At 40.6% G+C, this 14,307-nt stretch overlaps 1 protein-coding gene across 5 annotated transcripts in view; it reads right to left on the bottom strand.

The window, feature by feature from the left end:
- The window catches only part of LOC146816607 (cysteine-rich secretory protein 2-like), a 209,179-nt gene that overhangs the window by 40,925 nt on the left and 153,947 nt on the right, over positions 1-14,307 (bottom strand). For all 5 annotated transcript variants that reach the window (XM_085610470.1, XM_085610472.1, XM_085610471.1 and 2 more), the window contains 3 exons: positions 12,525-12,670; positions 8,243-8,328; positions 6,288-6,376 (listed from right to left, as the gene is read on the bottom strand). In XM_085610470.1, coding sequence (XP_085466596.1) covers positions 6,288-6,376; positions 8,243-8,328; positions 12,525-12,670 — 321 coding nt within the window. The remainder of the gene's footprint in view (positions 1-6,287; positions 6,377-8,242; positions 8,329-12,524; positions 12,671-14,307) is intronic.

The raw sequence follows: 14,307 nt of genomic DNA, 5'->3' as shown, positions 1-14,307 counted from the left end.
CAACTAGAATCTTGCTTCAGTCTTCCAGTTGATTTGAGAAATGTGCCGGTGCTCCTTATTTACTATGCAGTCCAAATAGGAGGTAGTCCTTTATATGGTGTCACATGGAGGACCTGCTCTTAGGTATGTGTCCAAAAAGTTGACTATTTCATAAAAGATTGGAAGGCTCCTGTGAAAATGAAAATATCTTTGCATTTCGGACTTCATTACTATCGGCCTCCTCAGGTCAATGGAAGAAGGACGTACCTTGTCACATGTCCAGTGCAGACTGTTCTCTGCTTTGTGCACATTACTATACGAACGTATATTGCTTTGTGCCAAACTTTACTTTCACACAGACCCTGCTGTTGTTTTTGCTTTCTGTTCTTTCCTGGGATTAAGTCGGAACACTGTAGACAGGGTCAAGCAACAATGCCCCTTGTTATTCTGATCTGGTCAGGCCCTAGCACCCAGACAAAACATGCAAATGCAGCTGTTGTTTTGGAACACATCATTTTTTCATATAGGTATGCACAGATAGGTAACGAAACACTTGTAGAGGGCTCTTTCCAGGGAAGAGATTATGACAGCACCTGAGACGTCGAAATGTAATCTGTGTATGCTAAGGTATGGGGTCTGCTGTAAACACCCAGTTATCGTCTGATTTATAATCACTTTGCTTCTTTAGAAGGGGAGGGGGTTAGGCTAACCTGTTTTATATAATGATAGCTCCTTTTATGATTAATGGACTACTTACTATGCTGACAATATTTGTGTTAGGCATCTTCTTACATATTGTGGCACGCATACTGCATAATAAAGCACAATAGTTGAAATAAAACATTTTACACTTTTCTCATGTCTCTGTCAGATCTTATTGAAAGGGTATAAATGGCAACCACGATTCCTGAGATGGTCAGGAGTGTTGTGTTCTGGTGTCTAATCATTTGTTCCTCTATGAGTAGGAGGGCAAGTGAGACACTATAGCTAGTCGGTCCCAACTCATGGGTAGTCAGGTGGTAGAATAACTTAGTCCCTGCCTACTAAGGTTCTACGATCCCAAGCATAGTTACATAACTCCGCGAATCCCTGCAACAACCTAATGGTTACATAATATGTACATTGTAAAATGGTTACAGGTGCTAAAAAGTTTTTTTGTACTCCTGGAGATAAAAAAACAGGTACGGGAACCTTAGGGTTTAGTACATGCAAAGCGCGGAATATAAAAGGTTAAAACTATGTCACCAATATGTTCACTACCTGTTTGTACCATAGGGACCAAGCTCCCATGCAGGCCCAGCTATCATGATGAAATTCAGCTGGAAAGGGAGTGTCAATAAATTGGTGTCCTAAAAGTGCCTACAGTTTATGGCAGAAGTGTTGCATGTTCATCATTGCTCTAGGACCCTCGTGCAGGACAGTCAGTGCACGGTGCATATTTAATAAAAGTACTCATGTAGATGTGATTATCAGTAGTGCAATTATCTGCTGGGAAAATCACTTTAGTTGCCTGATAGCATTGTTGGCTATTGGTGTTTAGATGTCCAGGTGCACAGGGTGCATGCACGTGGGTCTGTGGAGAAAAAGCAGTTTCTTATTATCAGCATTTGGCCTGCGCTAGGGGAGAAGCAAATGGGAGGCAAGATAATTATAATTAACCATCACCGTTCAGGAATTTACATATGTGGCTGACCTGGTCAGGGATCAAGGCTGCAGCCCAGAGTGGAGAAAACCTTTGTTATCTCCCCAGCAGGCTCATGAGGAAATGAGAGCTGCACAGTGTGCCACGGTAAGCAATTGGGTTGCACTGAAAAGCAGTGAAAACCTTTGTCAGCTTTTCTGGGGCAGGGAAGGGAGCTGTGAACATAATTCACAGAGGGTTAGCAGTTGCTGGAAGAATGGGGTGCCATGTGAGGCAAATCTTGGAGCTCGCTGGACTTATTAGTTTGGCTGCGCTGTGGAGTCCTCCGTGTGTTGGAGCCAGTCTTTACGTAGCTGGTGCATTTAGGAATACATAGGTTTAGTCGGCACTAGTAGAGCGACCACATAACATCTACTGGTGCGCATTGTTCAGGGGTTGGAGCTTGCTTAAAAAGACATGCCATTCAAGTCACATGATGGGGAGTGAAACCTGTCGGACATCTTGGAGTGTCTCCCCGCTTGGAGATGTGCAGTGCAGGCCTCATGTTGGCAGCTGAGGAAAACTCTTGGTAGTGCCTATCAGTGTTAGATTAAGCGATGATACAATGAGGCTGAAATGTGGCTGGAATCATTAATTTGGAAAATGGGTGTCAATTGGTACCTGGGCAAAAATGGGCCAATCCCATCTATGTAGTGCGCATCCGATTTATAGAGCTGCACAAAAATAAAATACATAGATGAGTATTTCAGACATATTGTAACAATATTACAAACATATTGTATTAACAGTTAGCATGTAGAACATATCTGTAAATATATGGTTACATAGTGCAACCAGAACAGAGTGCATATCGAGGAAGTACATATATTATTCTGGTATAATTTGGCTCATATAGTCACATGAAATTCAGTTAGAGTAAGGCCCACATCTCATGTAAGATGTGCAGCCCATTTGTGGCTGTCCCAAATTAATGCATCATCCTGGTTTCTGTCTCTTTAAGATCAACTCGAGGGACCCTCCTCTGCAGTTTCTGTGGACTTCAAATAGTACTGATCAGAGGGCGTTGTTGAAATTTCTGTAGTGTTCTACAAGGGGAACACCTTGCACTGCACGTCTGACTCTGGATCTGTGCTGTAATACTCGTGCTGTCACAGATTGGGTTCTTTGGCTAATGTACACTAGTTCAGATGGGCATTGTATGCAATATATCATGTTTTTTGGGTTGTAATTGGGGAACTTCAATTGGCGATGTACCTTGCCATTGAGAGTGGTGGTTTTTGTGTCGCTAATAAACTGGCAGGCTGAACAGTTATTACATTTGTAGTGTTCTATGACAAGGGCAGTTATAATATTTCTCTGAGGTCTTTCTTCCTTTCGCCTGGGCCAGTGGCTTAGACTAGTCGATCATGTGAGTTGCATCCCTTTCCGAATAAGAGCATAGGTTTGGTATTTCTAAAGGGGTCAACATCTTCCAGTTTCTTTCTATTATGTTCCTGACTTTGTTGGCTTTGGGTTTGTAGGTGATAACACAAGGGAGAGGGGTACCTTCTTGGTGTATTTTGAGGAACAAAGCAAAAACCAAAGGAAATGATGGACGGAGTGTTGAACATTGCAAGCACTCACCCCCAGTCAACTGATCTGGGTTTAATCCATCACCGTTCTTGACTGGGGGTGAGTGCTTGCAATGTTCAACACTCCGTCCATCATTTCCTTTGGTTTTTGCATTGTTCGCCATAAGTTGGCAGGGTATGCTCAGACGTGAGTCCCTTGCTCACTTTGCCACTGGATTCAAGCAAGCCTGGCTGAAGACGGCTGAAATGCCAGAAACCGGTCCTAGGAAGCTTGTTTCCGGTCCAGGAAAGACATGGCTTGGCAGTTTGGGCTGGACTGTTCCCATGAGGCACAGGGTCAGACTGATTTGCATATGGCCATGTCTGAACTGGGGTGGCAGAGTGGGCTAAAGAATGGTGATGGATTAAACCCAGATCAGTTGACTGGGGGTGAGTGCTTGCAATGTTCAACACTCCGTCCATCATTTCCTTTGGTTTTTGTATTTTGAGGAACAGCAATGTCTTTCTAGGTGTGAACCAGATTTTCTTAAATGCAGCCGTTACAAGTCTTTTGGGGTAACCTCTGTTGACTAACGTGTTTACCAAAATACTGGCAATCTTAAAGTAGTCATTCTTATGTAACCAATTTCTCCTGATACGGAGAAATAGTCCAAATCACAAGGGTTTGAGTATGTCTACTGGAGAAGTTTAACAGGATGTTGCAGTCAGTAGGCTTGGTGTAGAGTCTGACTTCTAGCTTCCCTTCCTTCCCCATTATCCATAGGTCTAAAAAGTTAACTTGCTTAGTGTAACTTGCTATAGTGAAGTTTAGGTCAGCTGTCCTTTGGTTCAGCCTCTCATAGAATGCTAAAAGTATTTGTTTATCTCCTTCCCACATCATATGTACATCACTGATGTTTTTCGAAGCCAGTGTCTAATATTAGTTCTGTATGGGTTTCCATTGTTGTAAACCCATTTATTTTTGAAGCAGGCCATTACCAAGCTTGCTACTTCTGGTGGGAAGCTCCACCCCAGTGCTACCACTTTTGCCTGCAGGTATAGATCTTCTTTGAATACAAAACAAATATTTTTCAGGCATAGTGTGGCAAGGGACACCCAAAATTAGGTTGGGATATCATGAGGTGTGGGTCTAGTTTCTAAGGTAGATGTTATGCAGTGATATTCGTGCATAGTACCTCAATATCAAAGGTCAATAAATACTCTTTACTTTCATCAAAGGGAAGACCTTCCCCCTTAATGAGATGTCCATTGAGTCCCTGGTGTAGGCCTGTGTGTTAGTCAAAAATGGCTTTAAGAAAACATCTATATAGTGTGCCAATGGTTCTAGGAGGGACCCATATGCAGAGATAATGGGTCTTCCAGGAGGGTTGACTGGATCTTTATGGTTTTTGGGGAGGGCACATAAGACTGGGATTCTGCAATCTTTTTTATTTTGAAATTGGATTATTTTTTTTGCAGATCCAGCCTTCTTCCGCTGCTTCTGTGGTGAGCTTGTTGATTTTACCGGCTAACTCTCTGTTGGGATTCTTTTTTATGAGGCAATAATGGACCATGGTACTCGTTAGTGATGAAATTCCAAAGTTGGTAACGATTACACAAACATGAAAGTCCTACCTAACAACACTAGTCCAGCTCTAAGCTTTCCATGGCTTTAAGTGCATGTCAGAAAAAGACAACAGAAATGCTATGTTTAGTTTTCATGGTTGTGAGGAGACTCTATGATATTTGGGTAACTGAATAGATCAATTGCGAAATACTCCTACCTTGGGATTGCTCAAGGATTATGTGTATGGAGCAAATCTGACAGAATGTGGTTCATCAGGGAAGAGATAAGGCTGTCTCACATTGTATCAAGATAATAAAGGTATTGAGCAGAGGCATGTAGGAAAATGCAGGATGTAGAATTAAGGCATGAACAAAAATGTGATGCAGGTGGAAATGTATTGGTTGTTTGGGAATCATTCTTACTAAATCATTAAGGCATACATTTCTTTCCTTTTCAAGATTTCTAGAAGTTTGCTCAATATTTTAACTATTATAACTATAGATCAGTGCAATAGTTCGCAATCCAATAGTCATTTTCAGCTCTTGATAAAGTGATTGCCTGCCTAGGCACCTCTTTGTGCAGGGGTTACAGAGTTTGCCACATCTGGTAAATACTTGGTGCAATAAAGACTGCAACTCTGGAGTTTTCTCCAGGTAGATTTTAGCTCATCACACCTTCTGATTTTATAAGGAAAAAGTTCCCTAAAGGTACCAGTGCAAAAAGCAATACCATCTGCATGTAATTCTCATTTTGCAGAGCTCAACTCAAAATAGGGGTAATTTATTTTCCCCTAAAATATCTCTATTTATTGTGGACTTTAGGTATAAATAGCCATCTTGCACAATTGTAAGCAAGCCTTTATTGTTCATAAAGTCTCACCCACAACACCAAACCTAGGCATTCAAACTCAAAGCATATATTTGGTACTCATACTTGTACATGAATCAGTCTTGGCACCTTAACACTTGACCTCTCAAAGCTCTGTCTGTACACTATGCTCTCCCTGTCACACTCTCTTCACTGTGTGGAACTTTGTGCTACATTGAGAGTCCCATAGTTCCACTATTTTAGGTACTGCTGTGGAATACTCTCCAGAACCAATTGTGCGCCATCTTCATCACTCAGCTGAGAGACATTTTCACAAACCAATTTTTAAGCCAGGAAATTTGTCAAAGGTGCTTGACAGAGCACAACAACATCGTCATCTTATCACCGTTGCTAAGATTTACCCCACAGCATTCCTTTTATCAGACAAACTGAGCATCTAAATCTCTCCATCCATATAAATATCCTCTGCATGACATGTAAAGTTTCTTCTCACACTGCGCACTAGCATGTACAAATGCCTACTCACTGTTCTAGCAAGTACCCCAGGAACTATTCTCATGAATGATCTTGCTATGGTAAAAATTACTTCTGCTATAAGGGCTCATTCAAAAATAAATCCCTTAGACCTTAAATATGTTGGCACTGCAACTAATTTTGAAATTGACTTAAAATATAACATATTTTGAGCTCTAAAAGTTGTCAATGAGTTTTTGATACTTACTGCATAGTCCATCCTCACAGCTGTCAGGGCATGCTTCGCATGGCTCACCTTCTTCATATGGCTTGTGTGCTCTCAAATAATCGTTTGTCCTAAACATTTGTTAATGTAAATGTGAAAAGTTAGGGCCATCACACTAACAGCATTGAATAATATCAAATTCCTTGGAGGGAGGGAATGTTAAGTAACATTTTGTAGGCCAAAGGCAATAGATATACTGAAATGTCAGTTTTGGTAAAATGAAAAGTGTGTTACATTTCAAAATATAGTTTTCCTTTGCCCAAATTAAACAATTTGGTTCTGGATCATCGTTGTTCTTTTAGTTGTTTTTAGGCCTTTATTTAGGATATAATGCACTTTACTTCTGCACATTTTCCTCATTACAGACCTTTTCCCCACTCAACTTCCACCGACATATACATGTGGTAATTTGTGGCTACCAGCAAGTATGCGAGAAAGTACTGAACATGTACTATAAAACTTAGGTTGAGGCATGGCTCCAGATTTTGCAATCGCATTGCCCGAATGAAAGATAATTGCAATATTAAACTATAATAGGAAAAACATTAAAAGGCCTGCCCTTGATTGACACATCTTTAATTATGTTAATAGCTCATGATCAGACATCATCTTTGAAAAGTTATTAGTTATCTTCCAAAAGGACTCACCAGAGACATAAGTATTTTAGTTTCAACAGCCATGCGTTTGTGGTGGAAGAGTTGCTCCTTGGTTGACTAAACCCTTCTATCCATACTCTAAATCCTTCCATCCCTCCACGTGACAAAACAGATGATATTACAAAGTTTGAGGTATCAATTTGTGATAGATTGTTGTAGAACAGAGCAGAACTAAAACAAGCCTCAATTCATAGCTGATTCTTCTTTCTACCATGCCTTCACATATTTTGCTTCAAATGGGTCCACATCTATCCCAGCATATTATAATTTGTAATAGTCATTCAAACAAATTAGCAATAGCAAGGACGCTTGGAATTCCCTTTACAGTTCTTAGTTGACAGCACAGTTTCCATAAAAAATGTATCTATAGCACTGACATTCCATGGGAAATCCATGGTTCACATAGTGAAATTACTTTTTCAAGCTTAACATATAGGGCCAAATTTTTGGACCTTTGAAGTTGCGTGCTGCAAGAGCTACTCAAACCTTAAGTCAGATTTTTGAAGCCACGCAAAGACACTTTGGCTTCAAAAATCTTGAGTAATGAAACGCAGCACAAATCACTGTGTTGAGTTACTCTCCCCTGGAAAGGCATTTCATGGAGAGTTGCGTGGGTATTTCAAACCATGCTTAAAATCAAGCAAGTTAAATGTGAGTCCTATATATGCTCTTCTGGGAAGGTATTCTGATTGTTTGTATCCAACTATGGTATTGGACCTACTGATGACACTGCACTTTACAATCTTGATTGTGTATTTGTGCAGGCCTTTATACAATTACCATACAATTGGGATAATTTCCCTCAAAATATACATCAGGAAAATATAAACCGAAATCCCATTGTAAAAAACATATATTCAAATTTGCTTATTCAAGCAGACCAATGAGTAAAAAGTGGGACCTTCAACGTTCAATTCAATATGATCCATTGGGTTCTTCAAAACCTTTATGTGTAGATTGTGTATGTTTGTACATTTTCAATTATCCTGTGCTTTATTCGCATCTACCTATTCGGAAACCCTGTGGATAAGGAGGTTATCAGACCAATAAATCAAACTTAGTTCCAATATGCACTTCCGCACATTATTGCCAGCATTCTCACAAATATGTACACACAATATTTACTTACGATGTGCATGGAGACATCAACACGTGAGCATGTGTGTCCGAAAACAATTATGTAATTGAGAAACTATACTATCAACTAAAGTTGTTAAGTACATGTTTTAATAATAATAAAGTTACGTTCTAGGATCAACGTTGTATTTTGGCAACACTCACCCAGGACAGAAATTGCAAGAATACGTGTAGTCTATGTTGCACAACGCCACTGTGCATCCAACCTTATAAGACAAGGCCCAAACAAGCTGCAATTGCGAAAAAACAGACACTAAATGGTATTGCCATTTTACACGTGCATTACATTCTGCATCGAATTTCTTTTTTTTTTTCCAATCGATTAATAAAACAAGGCTTGAAAGAGGGTCTTTGATAATAGAACGTTTTTCTAACTGTCTAAACTATCACACAAAATAGATTTGCATAATAGCAATAGTTGCACATTTGAAAAAGATGCTAATGAATGACCTGTACAAATCGTTTGGAAAGTCTGATCCGAGGTTACATAACATATCACAACATACATTTAACAACCTCAAACATCTATAGGTGGCAGGCTTCATAGCAGAGAAGGCTGTCAGCCCTATTCCTCCCCTGCATTCCACTAGACACGTTGTATGGTCTCCTTGTTTACCCCTGCTTGCATAGTGCTGTTGCTGCGTTATGTCTGTCCAAGCCTCTGTATTGTTGTTGCATCCAGGTGCACGTTATCTCATACAGCTGTTTCATTTTTATTGAAGCCATGTGTGCACTAGCTTCTTTCTACTAAACCCCAATTCTGAGACATCAAACCTCTAATGTCCACACTTGTCCTCTCACTTGTCCTCTCCTTTCGGTGGTTCTCCCACTTTGCTCTTTCTCTGCTCACTACATGTCACATTACTTTGCCACAACCACCCTTTATGATCTTCCTAAGTACATTCCAACCTACAATTATCTTTACATGTGCTGGCTAAATTAGGCTCTGATACTGGTTTTCATTGTCTTAATTGGCTCTACCCCAACCTACCTCTCCTCTGTCCTTTGCATATATGTATCAACTTGCAACCTGCATTCAGGCAACCCAAACCACCTGGTTACCCCCAAACCACCATGTGCAACTTGAAGGTTCATTTCTTGTGGAAATGTTTTTGCAGGTACTTGTGTTGTAATTCTTAAAAATAAATGAATACATGAAAAAATAAAAACACATACATGAATATTTAACCGAATAAATAATTATTCAAATGGAAATATCTAGTAACTTTTAGTTCACGCTGCCTCTGTCCCCAGGCTGACCGCGGCAGAGGGCTTCAGCTGATCCAAAGTGCCTTTGCTCTCCTCCCAAACCCCACAGGTCTGGAGCACTGAATGGATCGTGTGCATCCTTCATCCCCTCTGCCAAATGCCCCAAAGGGCACTGCAGATTGTAGACAGCCTCTGAGTGGGAGTATCCCAGGACTGTATGTAATATTACAATCCCTGGTAGTTAATGGCAGGTTTCCATGGGTTGCATCTCATAGAAGTATGGACTCTTCGCCTCCACTGCACTGGTGTATCAAGTGTGTTGGTAAATGTTATTTTGACAAAGATAGCCGAGCGCTGGTCACATTGGCGCCTTTAATGTGCCACTTGAGACGCCAGTGCCAATGATAAAAACTGACCATGATTTGCAGAGGTTGTGCAGAGACTATACAATGAAGACCTAAGTTACTGATTTCCTTTGTCTGACACATACAAATTTTATATAATATTATTATGTAAACAGTCTCATTAGAATATTAGCCTTTTAAGACTTACTCAGGATTCTTTTAGATTAGGTCATCAATAAATAACTTGAGTTAAACCTTTCAAAAGACAAACATTGTCTAAAATGGTAAAATGCATTGTTTTTTTCAAAATAGAAAACACGTCAACATCAGAGCAGTGGACTTGTAATTGCCCGCAGGCGAAGTTGTGTTAATTTTACTGCTTAATGAAGGTGCATGTGGGCATATTTAGAAGCCCCTATCGCCAAAGGAAGGTCACTTTTTTAAAAATCCTGTGGTGATAGGGGCTTCATCTTATTTACAAGGTAGCATTAAGCCACTTAACGTGGCTTAACGCCGCCTTGTGAATATGGCACCCATTCATGCTAGACTTGGAGTGAAATGGGTGGGCACTTTGTGTTGTGGTGGGCGTTCCACCACAACACCCATTGATGTTGACACTGCCCCCTATTTCCATGGGTGGTGTAAATAGGAGGCAGCACCAAAATTTAAGACCGGGAAAAATCTGGTCTTACCATGGCGAAACGAGGAGAAATGCTTTATTTTTCCTTGTTTTTGCTGTTTCTTTGTGTGCTGCAATGGGCAGCACACATAGAAACAGTAAATTGCCAATCATAAAAAAATGATGAATTGCAACTTCTATGTGTGCTGCACAATGCGGCACACATAGGAGCTGCAAATCGCCATTTTGGATTGTGTATGTGCAGGAAGGGACACCTTCCTGGAAAGGACACCTTCCTGCACATAAACAATCATTCCCTCAATGCAGGTACGCATGCACTGTGCAAGGGTGCCTGCCTTGGGGCAAGGCAGCTGAATTCAGCACCAGTGCAGGGAGAAACACAGGGAAGTGGTGTATTATTGTAAATGCGGGGCATCGCTGCGTTTCCACAGTGACAGAACGCAACGTTAGTCATTTTGGAGTTAAGTCGTGCTCTGCCACTTTCTTGTAAATATGTCCTAAGGTTTGTGGATTCTTCAGACCTTTGACAACAGGTAACCTTCACTGCAAAATGAAAGACTTAGGGGAATACTTACAATCCCCTATCAGTACAGGAACGTCACTTTTGCCGATGTATCTGTGCCGATAGGGGCCTCTCCTGTTTACAAGGCAGCGTTGAGCCACTTAACATGGCTTAACGCCACCTTGTAAACAAGGCCCCCTTTCATGCTAGACTTAGCGTGAAAGGAGTGGGCAATGGGTGTGCGGTGGGTGTTCTGCCACAACAGCCTTTGATTTTTATGCTGCCCCCTATTTACAAGAGTGGCGTAAATAGGAGGAAGAGCCAAAATTAAGACTAGGGACAACCGGGTCTTAACAAGGCTAAAGAAGAAGAAATGCTTTCTTTCTCCTTGCTTTTGCTATTTTTATGTGTGCTGCATTGTGTAGCACACTTAGAACCAGCAAATTGCTATGAATTATTGTTTATGTTGCAGGAAGGTGTCCCTAACTGCATATAAACAATCATTAAAAAATGACCATTTGCAACTTCTATGTGTGCTGCACAATGCAGCACACATAGGAGTTGCGATCTGCATTTTGGTTCTTTAAGTGCAGGAAGGGACACCTTACTGCACATAAACAATCATTCCCTCAACACAGACACCCTTGCACTACGGTGCAAGGGTGCCCACATTGGTGCTAGGAGGCTGAATTTAGCACCAGAGCATGGAGAAACACAGGGAAGTTGCGTATTATTGTGAATATGGTGCATCCCTGCGTTTCTAAAGTGACGGAGCGTGGCATTAGCAACTTTGGAGCTAATCCGCACACCGCCACTTTCTTGTGAATATTCCCCTCAGTGGGAGGTACTCTTCCGACTAAAACATATTCTTGTGAAATGTTGTATTAATGTTCTATTATAGCCCGCCGTAGCAGGCTATTCCGGCTCTTAAAGGCCCGCTGCATTGTTAAAGGCCCGAGCCGAAGGCGAGGGACTTTAACAAGGCAGCTGGACATTAATAGCCGGTATAGCGCTGCTACGAAGGGCTATAAGGCTATTAGAACATTCTGGCACTAGAGGGCAGAATGTTTTAAACAAAGGCTTCAGGGAGCGCAATGGGATTGAAATCCCCTCAGGCTCCCTGAAGCTTTTGTTCACAGCCACAAAGAAGCATTGGAATGTTGCAGCTCTGGGCTTTTACCAGTCATTATAAGCCCGGAGCACTCCATTGTTTTCAATGGAGCTTCCAACATTCCAATGTTCTAATAGTTGTAATGTAATAATATTTTCACGGGTAAATCATCTTGCAAAAGCAGGTTTTGCTGAGAACGTTTCTCACATATCTTACTAATAATGGTAAGTGGCATTTGTAGATGAATTTCATTGCTGTCCTTTGTTATATGATATAATGATCGATTGTAAGGCCATTGGTTCCTTGTGCGTTCTTTAATGGAACCTTATATGTGTCTGTTTGAACAATGGGTCAGTCATGAAGATCTCCTGGGCCCTTTGTACACATTGTAGTGATTCGGCTCTACTTCAAAAAATCACCCTGTGAACTACACAACTTGGCGGATTCTTGTCAACACTACAAAATATTATTGTATGATTTCTTTTAAAACGTCTCTTCCTCCATAGCTTTCATGAACTTGGGAAAATGTCTAAGACATCTTCACAAAGCAGGTAGAAGTAAGGTTAGATCACACGTCACACAGGTGTAATTCATACGATAACCGAGAGGAGGTTTCATACCTGAATATAATCTCCATATTGTGCATTAGGGAATCGTTCCCCAGAACCATATATAAAATTCTCCTCCTCTTTGTACCACTTGTTAATTACTTCTCTCCATGAGATGGGAGTCCTTGTTTTGAGCACGGTTTCACCACAAACAGTTGCTAAAAAATGCAAAGCATATTAAATGACTTAATTGTATGAATGGTGTAAGAATATGTAATACTACAACATTGCAGGAAGCAGCCTGAACAGCGAAGTCAGAAGCATGCAGTGTCTGAAGCTCGCAACCGGAACCACGCGAAAATATACCAGCAGCAGAATTTCAATCCGTAAAACGTGAAAAGCTACAATTCTGCATCATATGACAACAATATATTTTACTACTCTGTTTAAATTACAAAGCACAATGTTTTAGATACCGACCCTTAATTTAGCTGATGATATTTGAAGATGCATGCATGCAGCCCTGGCTTTCATGCAATAATCTAAGTAACAACAGGTGAAGGTTCAGGGGGTTCATGTGATTCAATGGTTCATGGATGTCCTGTTCCGTGTACAGAAAACAAGTTTGAAAAGATCATCTACATTTAAAAAAAGTAAGCACATTTGCTATGAAATAGGAGTCACAATAAACTTTAATTTCCTACTTTTACAAAGACTTTTATATAAAACCAAACACATGAGTGGATATTCAACTGATTTTTCAATTGTCAATTAACACGTTCATTTCCTTTTTAAGCATGTTAACTGGACTGATTGGTACGACAACCATTAAGTACTAAGGGGCATATTATCAAGACAGGCGATAAAATTATCCCCGCTTTAGCGGCAGAAAACTACAGCTAAAACGGCGATAATGGGCTTGATAATATGCTCTGTGGTATTCCAATTGAAGCTCAGGCTAGACGTCCTTCACATCTAACATGGGCTTCAATTGGAATTCCATAGAGCATATTATCAAGCCCATTATCGCCGTTTTAGCGGCAGTTTTCTACAGCTAAAGCGGCGGTAATGTTATTGCCTGTCTTGATAATATGCCCCATATTGCTTACATTTGATTCTGAAGTATAGGCTGTTTCTTAGAAAGATTTTCCTGTGAAACAATGTATATGTACTATTTACTAGGGGATTAGGAATGAAGTGACGCGCCATTTTCCTGTGCTACTAATATTCGAGTTTATTCATTTTTCCCTGGTTAAACGTCCAACTTTTCAGGGTCATATTACAGTGTACCAAGGCTCATATCTGCTATAGAGTTGATGGCAGCTCAGACTATGAGCTAAATGTTTGCTGTCGTGTAATATTCTGAGATTAACATTTTAAAGAATGTCTCCAAAGCAAACAAAGTCTGATGGTGTCATTAGATTCATTTATAAGCAATATGCTCTTAGCGAAGGCAGAAGGAATTTGTAATTCTCAGCCAGCGATGCAAAAGCTGAATTGATTTTACTGTAATATTAACCAGGTCAATATGTTTACAACTTTCAGGAACAGGAATGTTACAGTTAATCTTATTTTATGAAAATGATCTAATCAGAGGGTACCAACTCCTTTACAAACATGCAAAAAGTGCATCTTGGATTTTTGCTGAGAGGCTGTAGGGGCCCCATGTAAGACCAGCTTTAGGGGTTGCAAATGGAGAATCGGGCCTTTTGGACCCGCTAAAATGCTTTTTGATATGTACTAACCCTATTTTGTGAGTCGCTAACCTATTATCGACACTTAAAATAGGAGTGCGAGTCGGTATTAGGAAGGGGCGCACAAGGGCATCCCTTCATAACAGCGTGCTACAGGGGGA

This window comes from Triturus cristatus, chromosome 6 (assembly GCF_964204655.1).
Source record: "Triturus cristatus chromosome 6, aTriCri1.1, whole genome shotgun sequence".
NCBI classification, from domain to species: Eukaryota; Metazoa; Chordata; class Amphibia; order Caudata; family Salamandridae; genus Triturus; species Triturus cristatus.
The sequence above is the reverse complement of the archived record's forward strand: the minus strand, read 5'-3'. Positions and strand labels throughout refer to the sequence as shown.